Source organism: Lissotriton vulgaris, chromosome 3_1, assembly GCF_964263255.1.
Source record: "Lissotriton vulgaris chromosome 3_1, aLisVul1.2, whole genome shotgun sequence".
NCBI lineage: Eukaryota > Metazoa > Chordata > Amphibia > Caudata > Salamandridae > Lissotriton > Lissotriton vulgaris.
The window spans coordinates 1,607,057,262-1,607,076,265 of record NC_141689.1 but is presented as its reverse complement, the minus strand read 5'-3'; the positions used below and the strand labels follow the sequence as shown (position 1 = coordinate 1,607,076,265).

General features: G+C 42.7%; 1 protein-coding gene across 5 annotated transcripts in view; it reads left to right on the top strand.

Moving 5' to 3' along the window:
- FSD1L (fibronectin type III and SPRY domain containing 1 like) overlaps nucleotides 1–19,004 on the top strand; it is a 359,379-nt gene that overhangs the window by 270,895 nt on the left and 69,480 nt on the right. For 3 of the 5 annotated variants that reach the window (XM_086962086.1, XM_086962085.1, XM_086962084.1), the window contains exon 9: nucleotides 13,703–13,832. In XM_086962086.1, coding sequence (XP_086818212.1) covers nucleotides 13,703–13,832 — 130 coding nt within the window. Of the gene's footprint in view, nucleotides 1–13,702; nucleotides 13,833–15,181; nucleotides 15,215–19,004 lie in introns of all 5 variants that reach the window. The other 2 variants (XM_086962083.1, XM_086962082.1) reach the window with 1 other exon arrangement.

Below are 19,004 nucleotides of genomic sequence, written 5' to 3'. Positions count from 1 at the left end.
GGTGTATCCACAAACTTAAAATAGATTTAAGTTTAGGGGATTTTCTGGATTTCTTTGTACGTTATTTGTTGAAGTCTTCCATCAGTGGTCAATACGGACCAGTGTTTTGCCAAGAATGTAAAAATGAGATAATTATCCATACAATACATAGTAGAAAATCTCACCATTTACTTTTCTTTCCTATTAGATTTATAACCAATTTTCAACAGTTCAGACCGATTCGCCTTACTGGCCTGGTTCTTAGCAGAAAGTATGATTCCCTTCCTGTAACCTTGTTCCAAAAATTTCTTTACCAGGATATCTTCCTCCTTCTCGTAATCTGTCAAGCAACTGCAGTTCCTTTTGGCCCTAAGGAACTCTCCATACAGGATGTTGCCCTTCTGTTTCCTTATATAAGCTTATTGTGAGTTTGATCGGGTCAACAGAAGTCTGTTTCCTGTAATTTCTTGTTGAAAGAATCTTATACTCCACAAACCACTTTCTATCTAGAAATACAAATGAATTTTGTGAAATTTCAGACTCAGTTATGTTAAACTGGTTATTGTTGATATTCATGATAGATTCTAAGCTCTGGTGCTGTGCCATTCCAAATCCAAATAATAAAATCTATTCACCTCCCCAGTACACAACTGTCAGCACAGTACAAAGTACCATCCCACGTGTGCTCCCTCTCATACATCCGCATCTGAAGAGGTTTACATAAGAGGAAGCAAACCTGGAGCCTATCATGGTTCTGCACTTTTGTTGAAACACTCGCTCACCATACATAAAAAAATTATTTTCAATTTAAAATTCCGTTAAATTAACAACATTTGTAAGTGCAAAAGTTATAAAGAGAGACTTTCATTGCTTCCAACCATTTGCTATGTACAACACTCTAATATAGACTGGAGACATCCACAGTGACAAGATAATAACCTTCTCTTCCAGGGGATACTCATTAATAGTCATAAGCACTGAATTATCTCCGCCCATGAGCGGGGACCCAGAACACATAAACAATATACATATATATGTGTAAATATAACCAAAAGTACATAGTACTAAGTAATTATACACATATACATGTATAATAACCATAATATGCAGCCTAACATTAACACATAGGCTAATCAAACCAAACCTTACACGTTCTGAAGCATGAAAATATGCTGTATATAAATGCAATAAACAGGCATGAGCCTAAAATGCATTTCATAGCCATGAAAAACCTTTTATTTTCATCAAAGAACCTGTTGTAAACGGTTATTAGCCTAAAAAGGCTGCATATGAAAAAATGTCTGTGTACAGAAAATCAGAATGGCACCCTGCCTTTAAGGCCCCAGAGAATCTGCACACTTTGCCTTTAAGGCCTCCAGGAGAACTCTGTTCCCATCATGCACCACAGGTGACAGTTAGGTCAGTTCTTTTTTCTGGCTTGTTCTGTGAGGAACCTGGAACTTGAGCTCTGCTCATTTGTAGTATTTTCTGTCAGAACTTGGTTTTTCTTGTCATTTTTTGACAAAATATAGCTTTGGTGGTGGTTTGTTATCCTTTTCTGACTAAACTGTTGGTGTTTTTTAGTCAGAATGCCACATTTATTTTACAAATGCCCTTCCTGTGGGAAGATGATGTCGAAAACTGACCCACACTCTGTTTGTGTGGTGTGTCTTCCAGCTTCTCATAAGGTGGAAGATTGTTATCACTGCCTCAACCTTTCAAATAGAACTTTAAAAGAAAGGGAAAAAATGAGGTTGCTGGGCCTTCTGGAGAGAGAAAACCGTGGTGAGAAGAGTTCTAAAGGCCTATTATCATCTGCTAAGCCATCTTCTCAGCCTAAACGTCGAAGTTCAGAGTCTCCAGAAGGTAGAACTAAGAAACATCGACTCCAAGGAGCGTCGCCGTCGAAAAAGGTGCGCTTGACGTCGGGAACCAGATCGCCGTCGACGTCTAAGAGAGCTCCGTCGACGTCGAGGACTTCGCCGGTGAGGCAAGGTTCAGCGGCTCGACAGTCGCCGTCGAAATCCCTTTCGACGTCGAGGCAATTGGTGTCGATTGCAGTAAGGACGACGTCGGGAGTGCAACGCTCGACGTCGAAGGATCGTAGGTCGACGTCGAAGGGTAAAGGATCGACGTCGAGAGTGTCATCGGTCGACGTCGAAGGATAGACCGAGGTCGAGAGAGAGACATACGTCGTCGCCGAGGAAAAGGTCGACGTCAAGAGGAAGAATGGCGTCGAAGGATTCGACGTCGAGACCTAAAAAGAGAAGGTCAAGGTCTCCATCGCGACGTAGGTCGACGTCGAAGCTTGCTTCGGGCTCAAAGCATGGAGTGTCTAGGTCTCCCCCACCTGAACATAGGTCGGCGTCGAGACTATCAAGACCAGCCTCTCGGACCTCAATTAGGTCTTTGTCGAGGTCAGAAATAAGTCCCGAACCCAGAGTGGAGACTTCCCCGCATGATCAGCAGGACAACAGATCTGCAGTGGGGCAAGAGATAGTGCACCAGGACTCTTCTGTGGTGGCTCATTCAGGCTCAACCTCAGGGCAGGTGTCAGATGACAGACAGTTGGTGCCCAGACAGCGGACTCCGTCTGGTTCATTGGTTTCTGAACACAGTGCAGCTTCTAGAGCTTCCAAGTCTTCCGCAGAGCTGAATATTGTGCAGGTGTCACCTGAAGCTTCACCTGAGCATACAGAGCGGCCTGTTAACTTGTCACCGAGGTGGTTGGAAAGTTTAAGGCATTGGAAGATGCGTCCGATAATGGGGGAGAGAGCTCCGGTCCCTCGGACGGAGCTGCATAGAAGATCACGCTCAAGATCCTTAGTGAGAGAGAAATCTCGTTCAAGGGAGCGTAGGAGGCAGCGATCCGCAACTCCTCAGAGAAGACGTAGAACTCCTACTCCATCTTCTACATCGTCTTCGTCTTCAGCAAGATCTTCATATGGAGACTATTCTCCAACTATATCTTCTACTCCTCCTTCCAGAGTCTCCAGTAGACGATTTAAGCACATTTAATGATGTATTATGTCGTGGAGCGAGTAAATTCAGCATCAAAATGGCAGTTCCCCAGGTAGCAACGTCAGTCATCTTCGAAACCCTGCATCACAAGACGACTGGCAGGCCTCTTCTGCCGTTAGTGCCCGGGTTGATAGAACCAGCAATGAGAACATTCCTAACTCCGGCCACGGTGGGTTCAGGTCCTTCTAGAATTGTGAAGAAGTACAAGGCTCCAGAAGAAGATCCAATGTTTTTGCGGTCTGACCCACCACCAGACTCCCTGATTGTAGCAGCAGTCAGAAAGGCGCATTCGGCAACATCTACCTCTTCTGCTCCACCTGAAAAGGATAGTAAGAGTATGGATTCCTTGGGGCGAAAAATGTGCAATACCTCAGGGTCGGTCATGCGAGTGGCCAGTGCGGCTGCTCTATTGGGCCGCCATGACCGTCTGCTCTGGGACTCAGTGGCTCGTTTTGCAGATAAACTCCCTAAGGAGGATCAGAAAGACTTCCTGGAAATAGTGGAGGAAGGAGGATTGGTGGCTAAGCAGAGCATTAGCGCGGCTGCTGATGCGGCGGCCTTGTCTGCTCATGGTTATGCACACGGTGTTTGCGCAAGACGTACAGCTTGGCTCCGCCTTATGGGGCTAAAGCCGGAGGCACAGAGGAAAATGGTAAATTAACCGTTTAATGGTTCGACTCTTTTTGGATCTCACGCAGACGACGAGATGTCTAAAATGAAGGTGGAGTTGGACACTCTTAAGGCCGTAGGCCTTGAGAAGAAAAAAGAATTTAAACGTCGGGGTACTTTTCGTCCCTATGACAAGAGATCTTTTCAGCAAAGGAGCCAACAGACGAATTGGTCTTCGCAAAATCAAGGCCAGAATTAACAAAGGTCGCAATTCCAGCAGCTGCGGCCTGGACGAGGCAGAGGCAATGGAAATAGGCAGCAATCATCTGCTGCCAAGCAGCCTCAGAAACAATGAACGGATTCTTCCTCTACAACCATGTCCCACTCCAGTTGGAGGAAGTATTGTGCGTTATCTGGACGAGTGGAAACAGATCACAAAGGACAGATGGGTGCTGGGTGTCATTCAGAACGGGTATCTTTTGAGATTCAAGAAGCCACCCCCTGTCATGCGTCCTCTAAAGATGGTACAGTGGAATATAAAGCGCTTGCAACAGGAGGCGAACGTCCTTTTGAAGAAGAAGGCCATAGAACCAGTTCCTTTCCAGCAGAGAGGTCAAGGCCTGTACTCTCGATTCTTTCTCGTACAGAAAAAAGGTCCAATTACAGAGTTCAGACCCATTCTGGATTTGAGGCGACTGAACAAATTCATTCGGAAGGAAAGGTTTCGAATGCTGGCTCTTCACCAGATCTTCCCTCAATTACATCAGGGGGATTGGATGTGCTCCATCAATCTAAAGGACGCTTATTTTCATATTCCGTTATCCAGAAAACATCGCAAATTTCTCTGGTTTCAAGTAGCGGCTCGTCATTATCAGTACGCAGTGCTTCCTTTTGGCCTGAGATCAGCTCCCAGAACATTTTCAAAATGTATGACGGTAGTGGCGGCTTGTCTTCGAAAGAGGCGGATTTTCATATATCCGTACTTAGACGACTGGCTTCTGAAGAGTTCATCCCCATCGCTTCTAGAAGAACATCTGTCGATATGTCTTCAACTCATGTACAAGTTGGGTCTGCAAGTCAACTACAAGAAGTCCATAATGAACCCCACCCAGAAGATCCACTACCTGGGTGCTCAGTTGGACACAGAAGTAGAAAACGTGTGTCCTTCGGAGGAGAGGTGGTCATCCATCATGGCGAAGTGTTTACTTCTCCTTCAAACTGCACGTCCGACAGTTCGGCAAGTGTCCTCTCTCCTGGGGTCCATGGCGTCATGCATTTTCATCGTGCCAAACACACGTTTGCAGATGCGTCCTCTGCAACAGTGTCTGGAAGATCAGTGGAAACAGAGGACGGGATGCTGGGAGGACCGGATTCATCTCAAACAGTCTGCAAGAGATTGCATCCGGTGGTGGATGAAGAAGGTGCACATGATGAAGGGAGTCCCTTTTCATCAGGACACACCAACGCAGACTCTGATAACAGATGCTTCTCTCCAAGGCTGGGGGGCGCATATGGGCCCTCTGCAGGTACAAGGGCTATGGTCAGACTTCGAGAAAGGATATCGCATCAATCTACTCGAACTCAGAGCGGTCCATCTTGCTCTCAAGTCCCTGGCTCCATCTCTACAGACTCGGTCCCTCCTGGTGCAAACAGACAATACAACTACAATGTATTACTTAAACAAGCAGGGGGGTACCAGATCCAGGACTCTTTCCATAGAAGCCCAGACCATCTGGCATTGGTTACTTGCACGAGACCTGTCCATAACAGCAATTCACCTACCGGGGAGTCTCAACTCACAGGCGGACGACCTCAGCAGAGACTTCGTCGAAGCGCACGACTGGGTTCTCAACGAAGACGTCGCGCACAGCATTTTCCAGGATTGGGGAACACCAGACATAGATCTGTTCGCAGACGCGGCAAACGCAAAACGCCCCGTCTTCGCGTCCAGGTTCTACCAGAAAGGGTAAATCAATCAAAGAGGGATGTAAGGGGGAAAAAAGGCTAAATAGGGCAGCCCCCCACTCAACGAATATGAAACAAAAAGCCCTATTCAGCCTGCATGAAGAAAAAATGTGAGAAAGCAAGGAAAGTGCCTCACGAACGTAACACCCGAGGGGGTTCCCGGTTTGTAAAATCACTGGTATACCCACTTCTCATCATCGGTTACTTTCCTTGCTGGGAGGATGAAACAAGTGCAGAAAGAATATGCACAGGACAGAATAGAGAAAGAAACAGACAAGAAGTGTACAAATACACTGCCTGGTAGGACAGAGAAAAGTGCTCAAAAGAATAGCGTATACCTACACCCAACAACCAACAGATATAAAAATGTGAGGTTTGGCTTTCTCACATTTTTTCTTTCTGTGGGTGATCCTGTACACATCTATATTGTTATATATTAAGGCATGTCCGGACCTGTAACACAGCACTGGTTAAATTTAACCTTTTCTTGGTGAGCCAATATGAGGTGTGGCCCAATTGGTTACAGAGTTTGAGATCCAAACCATGCAGGCTGAATAGGGCTTTTTCTTTCATATCTACCAGAAAGGGTCTCAAGGGAATGCCCTTTTGATAGATTGGTGTCAAAATTTGCTGTACGCCTTTCCACTGACACCGTTGATACCAGCAGTGATCAATCGGCTGTACAAGACTCACTCCAGAATGATACTGATTTGCCCAGAATGGCCACGCCAGTGGTGGTTCCCAGATCTCCTCCAGTTGTCAATAACACCGCACAGGAGATTGCCGGGTCGCCCGGATCTTCTGTCCAAGCAGAAGGGGCAAGTGTTTCATCCCAATCTGCCCTCCCTGCGCTTGGCAGCATGGCTCCTGAAGTCATCCAGTACGGGCACTTACAGCTGAATCCGGAGTGTATGAACATCCTTAAGGAGGCAAAGCGGCCTTCTACGAGACAATCCTACGGATTTAAGTGGAAATGCTTTTACCTTTGGTGTCAGAGTAAGGGTCTTGACCCTATTCATTGTCAAGAAAAGGTGATCTTGCCTTATCTTCTTTACCTTGCTGAATCTGGTTTGCCGTTTAATTCCATCAAAGTCCATCTTGCTGCAATAACTGCTTATAGAAAATCCCCAACACAGATATCTTTCTTTCGAATGCCTGTGGTGAAGGATTTTCTGGAAGGGTTAAGAAAGGTGTATCCTCCAGTCAGGTCTCCTTCTCCACCTTGGGAGCTTAATGTGCTATTGACTAAGTTAATGGGTCCCCCATTTGAGCCTATACATAAAGCGTCTTTGCAACACCTGTCTTGGAAAATAGCGTTCCTGGTGGCCATCACTTCTGCTCGTAGGGTGAGCGAAATCCAGGCTTTGTGTTGCAATGAACCGTACACAGTTTTTCATGGAAACAGAGTGGTGCTCAGGACTCATCCTGCTTTCCTACCTAAGGTGGTGTCGGATTTTCATATTAACCAATCCATAACATTGCCTACTTTCTTTCCGAACCCTTCAAGTCCGGCAGAACGGACTTTACATTCATTAGATCTAAAAAGGGTTTTGAAATTTTACTTAGATAAAACAAAGTCTTTGAGACAGACGGACCGTCTGTTTGTGAACTATGGTCCTACAAATACTGGTTTGGCAGCATCCAAGAGATTCATTTCTAGGTGGATAGTGTCATGTATTTTACTGGCTTATCAGCTAGCCCACAAGTCTTTATCAGGTAGACCTAGGGCTCATTCTACGAGGGGAAAGGCTTCTACCACAGCTCTCCTTAGGAATGTGGCTATGTCAGAGATATGTAAAGCAGCTACTTGGCGTTCAGTGCATACGTTTACACGCCATTAGTGTTTGGATTCTGATGCGCAGACTGATGCACAAGTGGGACAAGCATCACTCAGAAATTTGTTTGCTAATTCTAGTTAAACACTGTGATTTTAAAGTATGGCTATGCTTTTATCGGTTCGCCCGTTTCTAGTGGGTATGAGCTTGCTACTCTATTCAGTGCTTATGACTATTAATAAGTATCCCCTGGAAGATAAGGATTAGTTACTTACCTGTAATCCTAGTTCTCTTCCAGGGGTATACTCATTAAAGTCATAAGCACCCTCCCGCCTCCCCGGGCGAGCAGTAACATTGAGGTTTAACGTTTTCAATATAGTTTTAAGTGCAGATTCCTGCTAAAGTTTACTGTACCGTACAAAAGAACTGACCTAACTGTCACTCGTGGGGCATGATGGGAACAGAGTTCTCCTGGAGGCCTTAAAGGCAAAGTGTGCAGATTCTCTGGGGCCTTAAAGGCAGGGTGCCAGTCTGATTTTCTGTACACAGACATTTTTTCATATGCAGCCTTTTTAGGCTAATAACTGTTAACAACAGGTTCTTTGATGAAAATAAAAGGTTTTTCATGGCTATGAAATGCATTTTAGGCTCATGCCTGTTTATTGCATTTATATACAGCATATTTTCATGCTTCAGAACGTGTAAGGTTTGGTTTGATTAGCCTATGTGTTAATGATAGGCTGCATATTATGGTTATTATACATGTATATGTGTATAATTACTTAGTACTATGTACTTTTGGTTATATTTACACATATATATGTATATTGTTTGTGTTCCGGGTCCCCGCTCATGGGCGGAGATAATTCAGTGCTTATGACTTTAATGAGTATACCCCTGGAAGAGAACTAGGATTACAGGTAAGTAAATAATCCTTATCTTCCAGGGGATACTTATTAATAGTCATAAGCACTGAATAGAGTAGCAAGACTGCAAAGACTGCATTTGCAAAGAAATTAGTTGATCCACGAGATTCTTTCCTACTCTTCTGCAGCGACACAATTGTTAGCAGCAGAAACCAATTCAGAAAGACTGTTTGCGATGTAGTTCAAGCTGGGCGTAGTGGTTCCATTACCTTTGGCAGCAGACTTTCCACGGATGCTACCTTTACAGCCTCTCTGGCATTTTCAGTAGCATTATCAATTTGAGGATAACCAACAAATTCAGCTTTCAGACAGGCAAGGTAATCAACCGGATTTAATTTTAGTGAAATCCGTTTTAACAGGGCACACTGCAGCAACAGCATTTAATAATAAAGCATCTTTCTAGGCAGTAATAAGAGCAATGTCATTGTAGGGGCGCATAGCTGCCAATTGGCATTTTATAACACTATTCCTTGGCACGATAAACTGCAATAATTGCTTCTCATGGGTGTCACTCCTAAAATCTGAGATTCTTACTTGCTTTTGTTGACTTCATCATAACAATTTTAAAAATGTTTCCGTTGATCAGGGTCCGCTTTGGTTTTAGGCTCAATTAATCTTTTCCTTTAGTCTTTCTTTTGCTCAATGTCAAAGGTACTTTCTCCAGAAAACAACTTTTCCCCATGTTCACTAGTGAACTTTATCCAAATCTCTATGTACTTGCAAGTGCTTTTCCCTTACTGCTGGCACATCATATGGGTGGGAGTCTGTTTCGCCAGGGCTTTCAATAATTTCTTTGTTTATGCCCCTGTTTCCTTACTGTACCCACACTCATGACTAGGTCTTTAGGAGTCTGCCAGTCTTGCCCTGCAGCTCATCCCGTGAAGGGGTTTAGGGTAGATTGGTAAGAATGGTAAGGGTGGGTCTAACCGCACTGCTCATCTGTTCTCATGGCAGGGAGTAAAACGCCTGTCAAACTTGTCAGCTGACCCTCTTTTATTGGGAGACTCCTGGTCACAAGCCATTGAAGCTCGCAGAGGTTCCAGTGTTGTGGCTAGATTAGCACCTCTTTCATTCACATACTCATCCACTATGACTTCTTTTAAGGATTATAGAATATCCATTCCCTTCTCTGCACTCTTGCTGAGCCTGCTATAGTATAATATGGCCTCTGATCAAGTGAAGACACTTACATGCATTGGTGCACCAAAACTGTTGCAGATCTGTGCAAGCGCTGGTTGAAATCTGACAGCGTTTATTAACAAGAGGAAAATTAACATCTACAGGGCACGAGTCTGGTGTACACGTGGGTGGACGCACGCGGGTGGACGGCATCCACCCACTGTTTTCACAGGGTGGACACCGTCCACCCTGCCAAGAAGTTTGGCCCCACTGAAAAATATGCTGGACAATAGGTGTCCCAGTGTAATTTGCAAACACTGGGACACACTCAGCTGCACCTGCACGTTGTTGTCTGCTTTCAATCCACAACAACGTGCAGGCGGGGATGGGGATTTCTTAATTCAGACTCCTGCTGGGCCCATAACGAAGGCCAAATCTGAGGGTCATGGCGCCTCCTTTTGTTCGAGTCTCCTGGCTGTGAGCAGTCTGGAGCCGCACACCTGATGCAAATGCAGCAGAGGGGAAACAAAGGCTCACACCTTGTTAGCACTTCACACATACTTAAGAGAGGCAGCTGTTCAGTCCGTTTACAAGATATGCGTTCACTGTAAGAATGTCAGATGTGTTGGTCTTTCCCTGTATTTACACAGAATTAATGTAATTTATATAGTTCTTACTACCCCTGAAGGAGGCATTGAAATAATTTAAGTACCACTATATTTTCTTTTAAATCACTATGGGTAGAGGAAGTTTATGCTAACAAAAGGCAACACTGTTTTATGTGTAGCTTACAATAGTGTGAATCATCTGCCTAAATTCCGGGGGTTTCCCTATATACTCGAAATATGCTCCAGCGTACTCATGATAGACATGTTAAACATATATGTGAGGGCTTAAGATCTGATGTCACTAATTATGATGCTCCTTCCTGTGAGGTCACGTGCAACGATGCCACATGCCGCAATGTCACGCGCCGTGATGTCACGCACCATGATGCCACTTGCATTCTGGCTAACTTGGTTAGTCCCCCACTTCTTATTTTAGGTCTTGTACCCTGAACATCTGTGATTCACAGATCTGGTCAGCCAGGGGGTCTCTCAGTAAACTATAAGCAATTGAGCACCCCAAGAAAAGATAAACCACACATTTTAGAGAGTTTTACAAACTGGGTTCAAAATGAGAAACACGCGACTGCGCTAAACAAACTTGGGTGCCTTCTGTGATCGTGAGAAACGACAAAGGGGACTTTCGGATTATAGCACAAGTGTTAACTTTTTCGTCAGACAAGCTGATCTTTACTTTTTCGTCTCGAGAACCAAGATGTAAAAAAGAGGCTCCAAATGTCATAGATGGTAAATCCTCTTGTCATGGTCATCGTAATCAAGAAAACATGACTGGAGCCATTTTTTTAACACTAAGGCTAGAAATAGCGTAACAGTTTTGTGTCGAGTGAACCCCTCCAACTGGTCTTTGGAGTGATACATCTTGTGTAATACAATGTATTAAAACTGATACAAGTACATCAATCAATTTAATGTCGGAGCAATTTCTTGGGGGGGCGGGGGTAGCGGTGTTCACTCTTTAGTGGTTGCGAAACCACATACCACGCAAAGCTCTAGATTCTATACGTAAATGCGCCAAATCGGAAATTACAACTAGATCAAAAGAGAATATATTCACAGGCTGGAAGAACAGAAATCACCCTGAGTAACACGCACAAATATAACAATATGAGGATGTTAAAATATTGCACAAGGGTAGATTATGTAGTCGTTATAGGAATAATTTCCAATCTATGCCGAAATGCCTTTAAAACGTTTTGAGACGTGCAGGCATAGACCTTTGATGAAATGTCGACCAGTGTCACCTATTGTCCAGGGAATGAGTAAATTCTGATATACTGTAGTTTGTCATCACTGAAGATGGTGCTGTATCCGTTGAACAGTCAGTTATTTTTTGTAGGTGGCATAGGATAAGATAGTATTCGGGGAGATTGGGAACAAGTTCCGAACCTTAAATAACCTTACAAGACCTACTGAACTAAAGTGCGTTTCTAAAATGGTGTCCCAGGAACAGGAGACTGTGCATTGCATAGGGAACATATACTTTCAGATTGCATCAGTTTGTCATATAACCTGGTGAGCTTGAGTGAATGAATGCCTGTGTGTTAGAAATGCCAGTTTGAAGATGCTTCTGGTTTTGTTGGGCCAGCAAATCTACTAACATGGGACTGAAATCAGGCCACAAATGCACTCACACAGACTTACACAATTAAGGGTATTCACCAACGCCTCTTCTACCCTGCAAAAGATTGGAAATGTACCCATGGCAGAAGTTAAACTTTTCCCAGTGTCAAAAAGGCGAGGGGTATAGAGAAAATAATTTTTGTGTTGGAATGTTGTATCCCTGGAGAAATAAATAAATATCTTTTTAACACGTGAATGTGACTTTTCCGCTGCAGTTTTTACATATACACATATGTTTATGTATTTTTGAGCCTGCAAAAATGGAATTTACTCCTTTTTATTAGACATACGCCTGGAAACTTGTAACTGTCAATGATTTCCAGGCCCCCTACAGTAGACGCCTGTGAATTCCTGAAAGTTATAATTCTGCACCTATACAAAGTCATAATGCAGGTGCACTTTTGATACCTTCAATAGCAATGGGTTCCCAAATGTATGTTTTTAGATGTTTTATCTTGATTTTCCTTTATTTGTTTTTTTTACTATTGGCATGCACCAACCCTGTTTTATTAAATGATTCCTTAGAAAGGTATTTTAATTGTCCTTAAAAATTTCACAGTAGTTCATCAACCCTGTCTTTAAATTCCTCCTTGTTTTTTCAAGTTGGTTATATTTTTGGGTACATTTTATATTGAAAGCAAACAAGGTGCATGAAAGGTTTACAAAACTGTTTGCAATCTTCAGTTTTTTTCATTTTGCATATTTTAAGGGGGTCGTTGTTAGCTTTCAACATAAAATTACCGTTCTAGTCTCCATTTTTCTGCATGTATTTGTCTATATTAATGTAGTCCGCAAATTGTTATATTTTTCAAACATCTACACTTTTGTTTTATTGGAACCACGGGGAGTAATGCCAGCTTAGCTGATTTCCTTAACCCTGATAATACAGGCTAGTACTAATGAACCATACATAGAGTTTTGAACATTTTATGCATACAGTTGCATATGCATTTGCCACAGTCAATCTTCTTTCCCATTTTCATATTGTGCCACTATTAACTGACAGCCTTGTGCTGTTGGGGATTGGGCTTACTTGTCCAGGGTACAAAATAAACATGGAGACTTCTTGTCCTAGATTCCCAAAAATGTGTCCTTTGGTGTTGGGGTGTAAAAAAAATGTCATTCTTGCACGGGCTACTTTTAGCGGTGTACTTTAACATTTGGGTATGCCTATTAGAATAGTTACCACAGTCTAGCCTTCAGAGTTCCATCAGCGAGGACTAGGGTTTTAAAAATCCTTTTTTGATATGAAATATTTAATCCCTATTAGAAGTCTCCACTGGTATTGGCCTTTTTTTTGCTAGATTATCAATTTATGCTTGAAGATTTTAGCATTTTTAAAAATACTTTGGCCGATACAGTACAGCCACCAAAAATAGGTGGAATTCCTATCTGCCCTATTCATAGTGTATAGCTAGGTATACATGCAAAAAAAGTGAATTCATGGTATCCACCGTTATTGCCGGGTGTGTCTCATCCGCCAAGGTCTAACCAACTCACAGAGCCTGTTGTCAATAATAAAAAAAATTACAATTTGGCACACTCTATAATTAAGGAATTGCCGTCAAGAATATTAATAGATACAAACCAGAATTTGACAGGTATTTTGCTGTGTGGATTTGGAATCAGTGAATATTCAATTTTAGAATGTTTAATTTGTAACTGTTGGGTCATCCAAATTTGAAGTTTTTAAGTAGTATTAACCCCTTGCGTGCTTCTCTTGGCCAACGGCCGTCGCGCACACAACCTTCGTAGTGGTGCGCACGTCCACTGGCCGACATGGCCCCGCCCACTCATTAAACCTGCCGCACCGCCGCAGTAAACAGGTTAATTTAGAGAGTGATATCCTCAGTGAGGGGGTTATTTAAATAAAGCATAATATAATTAGCCTAGAGATGGTACAAGATGTCAGGTATTGAAATGTTCCATGAAGGTTTATAAAGCTGATTTAATGGAGAAAATAAAAGTATTGAGCCCATTGTCTATCCAGGTACAAGAGGTCGAGATTTTACTGATAACTGAATCACAACACAAGTTTTATTTTAAATGTTTTCTCTTGTAGCTTTGAATTTCACCTTTGATGGTACGTCATCACATCTAAACTTGAAAGTAGAAGATTCCATTGTTGAGTGGGATTCGCTGGCAGGAAAAAGTCAAGAAAACAAAGTAAAGGGGAAGGAAAACCGGGGCAGGTAAGAATGTTTGTCTTCTTGATTTATTCATTTGAACAGTTGTCTGATTATTTTGAAAAACTAGAGAAAACTATTTATTTGCTTGGTACGGTTTGGCTAGTGTAAACTTAAAAGCATTGCTTTTTTTTGGTGTTGGGTTAGGTGTCCACCTAGAAGACAACAGGGAGTTTCCATGTGATGGCCCTGAAGGGTGTCTATTTGGTACTCTACTGACCCGGGGCATTGCTTCATAGGCCCTGGGGCATAGCAGGCATGTGCACCTTGGGGCACACGCATGTGTTACCCCGTCTATAATACGGGGTGCTTGGTTGCATATTTTGTGATCATGCAATTCCAGCTGGGGGGCAGGGAATATTCCCTTCTATTGTATGGAAGTGTGATGTCAGGCAAAGGAGGGAATACTGTTGAAGCTGCGTTTAATCACATTACAGATTGAGTTGGAGGTGTTGACTGGTTTTCAGGCTGTGCACTGATTGTGCACCAAACAGGAGCTGACATACAGGTCATGCGTGCCTAAAGGTGCTGCTTAGTAAGGGAACACGGGAACTTCTATGGTATCACCCCGCTGGTGGGTGAAGTGACGCATCACACCAGCCTGCGGGATTATGCCTTCTTGTCTTGAAAATGAGCCCTGTTCCTCAGGCAGTGAAAGATGGAGACGTGATTTCAAACCATGTCTCTGTTTTTAACTAATATCGTCTCTGCAGGGAAGCACAAACTGTCACAATTACTTTGTGACTGTGCTAGGATACCACATTTCCCCTAACTGGGCTCTCTCTCCTAGTCTGCACTGGGAACATCCAGAAAAATATGCTTTTCGGTGCAGACAGGTGCGGCATGACCAATTGCTAAACAGACCCTCTTGTGCATTATTCTGAGCAGTGTCCACCCCAATTAAAAGTTCTGTTGGATTGAAATCATTAATAATCTTTATCTAATTGTAAAGTATTCCTTCTGTAAATTAATTGATAAACATAGAACAAGAGCCACCCCCTAATGAACTGCTAGGAGGGCAAGTTGCTGCTGCTGTGAAATGCCCTATTGTCTCCTGAAGCATTAGATGCAAGATATTGTGATACCATTGTTGAAAGGGATGAAGAATGAGTATAACAAATATCATCATCACCCCATAGCAGCCGCCCGTTCACCTAATGCAGATTCATTTGTTTGTATTTACTTGCTTGATGCTAATGTTTGGGACATTTTGTTATTATTGAAAAATATGTACCTGTTTGACCTAAGGAATGACCATTTCTGGAGATAGCAGTACCCCGAATATGGGTGGCATTGTCCTCCTGGGTTGTGGTTTACAGAATGTTAACTGTTGCCTTGTTTCTGTTGTCCGACAGTGGCCAGTTCCATTCCATGAAGAACAATTCAAGGTGAAGAAAACGTGTCTCTATCTAGCTCTAGGACCTAGCTCTGCTGTAGCTTGGCTGAACACTTTCTAACAGTAGACATTTCTCTAGATGATTAATGCCTGTTAACTTATCTAACAGCCTTTCTTATGGTGTGAGAAAAAACCTTTGTTGCAAAATGTCAAACTCTAAATTATTAGTTTTAAGGGACCGTTTAAATTTTTGTCCCATTTCACCACATTTTTCCCTATGTTCTGTTGACTACCCTCGTATTATGCAGTTTAATGCTGCAGATCTATTGAATAGTTATTGGGATTCAGGTTGATATTTTCTACCCGTTTACTGAGATGTCATACCCACTTTTAAACATGCATGCTTTATCCATAGTGATGTGCCACTGCATGTTTATACACCTCTGTATAGTGTATACTTTGCCCAGGAGCAGTAGAACATTGAACAAGGGCAAATTCTGAGTATAATATCCAAGATTATTTACAGTGAGCTGGGTAAATTTAGATTTCTGTTGTATTATTTGTACTGCTCCTTGAAGAGGTACGTTAGATTTTTTCTGAATTACAGGTGGTAGAATCTGTTAGGGGGTTTGGTGTGTGGATGTTTCAAATGGAGAAGGAATGTCTTCTGGTCTGGTCTTTCTTGATTTTCATTTTCTTAATCTCCTGTCTGGTTATGTCCTTGCTTAATGTGAGATACTGTCCACCTGATGTGGATAGTGGTTAGATCAGATATGTAGAGGTTTCATTCCTGGTGACCTTATGTGGGGAATCAGCTGCTCATGAAAATGATGTTGGTCTGGAAGAGGAGCCAGTGTAGTTAGTGTTAGGTTAATGTAGTCTAACTTATTCAAGCCCCAGATTAAATGCATTTCAGCAGGCTAGGATGAGTTTCAGTCATGCAATGTGATGTCTGGGAGGTCATTGAGCAAAGCATTATCTCCTTCCAGGTGGACGAGGACCCATGGTCCCACAGCTCTTCAGAAGTCGAGTTATGGGAGGAAGGGTTTTGCTTTAAAGAGGGATAGCTAGTACATTGGTGTCTAGCTTGTCTGGTTAATGTGGTCTTTGAAGGAGATGGGTGAATATCGGTGATTTTGCCTTGACTGTTAGCTGGATGTGAAGCCCTCCTGGTTTATGCTAGATAGCTAGGTTTACATCTAAGATTGTTTGGTGCTGTTCACGAATATGAGGAATTCACTCTGTTTAGATTAATTTTTAGTTTTCTGATATGACATCCAGTTACTGATTAGCTCCAGCTCTTGGTTTTCAAAGTAGTCTCTACATTGGTGCATCAGAAGATGTTTCCCCAGAGTATATCACCAGAGGGCCCACAGACTGCATGTAATCATGCACCAGCACACTGGGTTTAATTTTTTGAAGTGACCTCTCTCTGGTCTTGCCTGCGTGCAAGCATAAAATAATGCAATGTGGGCTTCGTACATGGTATTGCAAGCATATTTTATATCTGAAAGTTTTACACAAGATTTTCTTTTCTTCACACGTGTTGTAAAGATTTTACAGAGGTCTGAGCCAAAGACTGGATGTGCTGGGAAATCATTGGAGATGAGCTAGGTATTTTAAAAACATCCGGAAAAGTGGTGGACATTTAGTGTGGCCAGGGGAGTGCGAAGGTGAACTGCTTACAAATGGATTAGCAGTGTTGCAGGCTTCTAGTGCTACACATTTCTTTCAGTTTTTCTCTGTATCCAAGATTCTCCCTCAGGTTTGTGAAAATGGCTCCATACTGAGAAAAGGTAATTTTTTATAACAAGTAACTGCATATCTGTAAAAGTGGTGGCACAGAAGGTAGTTTCTCATTATCTGACGAAGGCTGTTGGATTCACAATTCTGATTCTATCCCTTGAGATGGTCATTGGCAGAGTGACCATCTGCACGGTTTGTTTGGAAAGTTTAAATAGTTGCTGAATACAGTTTTCAGTCTGTTTCCCAGAATAAAGTTGGTAATGCCATTCCTAGTTTTAAATCCTGCTTATATTTTTACGTCTCTGACTTAACAGTCTCACTTTAAGGATAGTTGATTGACTGGTTCAGCCATAACACTGCTCCAACCTTTGTGTCTGGGAAGTAGATATTTAGCAGCCCAGCAAAGACAAAGTGGCTGGGAGCCCTCGCCATCTTTCTAGTTCTATGCTTGAGCTTAAAGTCTTAGTTTGCCTTTCTTTTTTCTTTCCATGCTTTCGCTCCCTCCTTCTTTTCTTTTGGTAAGTAAATACTTGCTTCTTTTACTTTTTCCTTTCTTGCTCGCTCCTCGTGAAATATCTTATATTCCAGTGTGATAACCCCTGATTTTGAACAATGACCAAACTCAGAGGTTCTCAAATATTGTGGATGTGTGTTTATGAATGTATTTGTTGGGAATGTTAAGTGGGAGTACATTGTTTCCCTTTTGAATCCCTGATTACCTTTTACCAAACACTTTGATCTGTCAACAACAGATATTCTAGGATTCTTATCAACCCTTGTGTATAATGGCTGTGATTTCCTGCATGCCCACTTGCTTCTGTTTCTTAGCTTGTGGAATACTCTGAGCCTTTTGCCTTTATTTTGCAAGGAAAATATATATGTTTCACAATATTTGATTTAATAGTTGTCCAAATGCGGGTTCTGTGTGGAAAAATGTTATAGGTCGATGTTCCAAAACACAGGAGGAAGTAGAGAGGTGTTGATAGAATCACCCTCCAATCAGATATGCACAAACAAAAGGATTCTATCAATGTGTGTTCGCTAGAGATTTATTTTTATTTTTATATTGTGGTTCTGTGAATAGTAGGATAATTGACTCTCTCTTAGGGTGGTAAAGATGAGAGCACAATGTGCTTGTTAAAATACCCCTCACACACTAAAAAAATCCAATAGTGTCATGCTTCATCATTGGGGTCTTCCCGTCCCTCTACGGGGCGGGGCGTGCTACGACCTGACGAACTACGCGGGAGCACTAGTGATGTGACAAGGCTATGTGATAGTGCAGGGTGGTAAGTGTCAGTGAAGTGTAGGGACCTAATGATATGTGAGATAAAAGCAAAAGCTAAAAATCCTCTGGCTAGTGGAAAAAAACCAATTTATTCACTTCCCTAGCTGGGGACGTTAAAAAGGGGGTTTTGGGGTAGAGCGATTAGCTACTACCTGGTCAACATGTTTCGTAAGCAGTCCCCTACTGCTTACTCATCAGGACCTTCTAGTGGCCCCTACAAAGAATTAGCTCAGTTGCTAAGTATAGTAAGCCTGTTGTCCTAAAAACTAGCAGTAAAAATCAACTGTTAGTTTTATGCTTCAGGGCATGAGCTGGCCCAGGGGAAGCGTAAAAACTCAAAATTGATGACCTAAATAGGTCTTGCTGAGGACGTTTTGGTGTGCCCCATGAGCTGACAGTCGATAGGTGTGTCAACGCGGTAATAGTGGCCGCGTAAGGATACTACCTTACTTCTATCCGTCCTGCCGCTCTGAAGAGTCTCTTCTTTTACTGCTAGTTTTTAGGACAACAGGCTTACTATACTTAGCAACTGAGCTAATTCTTTGTAGGGGCCACTAGAAGGTCCTGATGAGTAAGCAGTAGGGGACTGCTTACGAAACATGTTGACCAGGTAGTAGCTAATCGCTCTACCCCAAAACCCCCTTTTTAACGTCCCCAGCTAGGGAAGTGAATACATTGGTTTTTTTCCACTAGCCAGAGGATTTTTAGCTTTTGCTTTTATCTCACATATCATTAGGTCCCTACACTTCACTGACACTTACCACCCTGCACTATCACATAGCCTTGTCACATCACTAGTGCTCCCGCG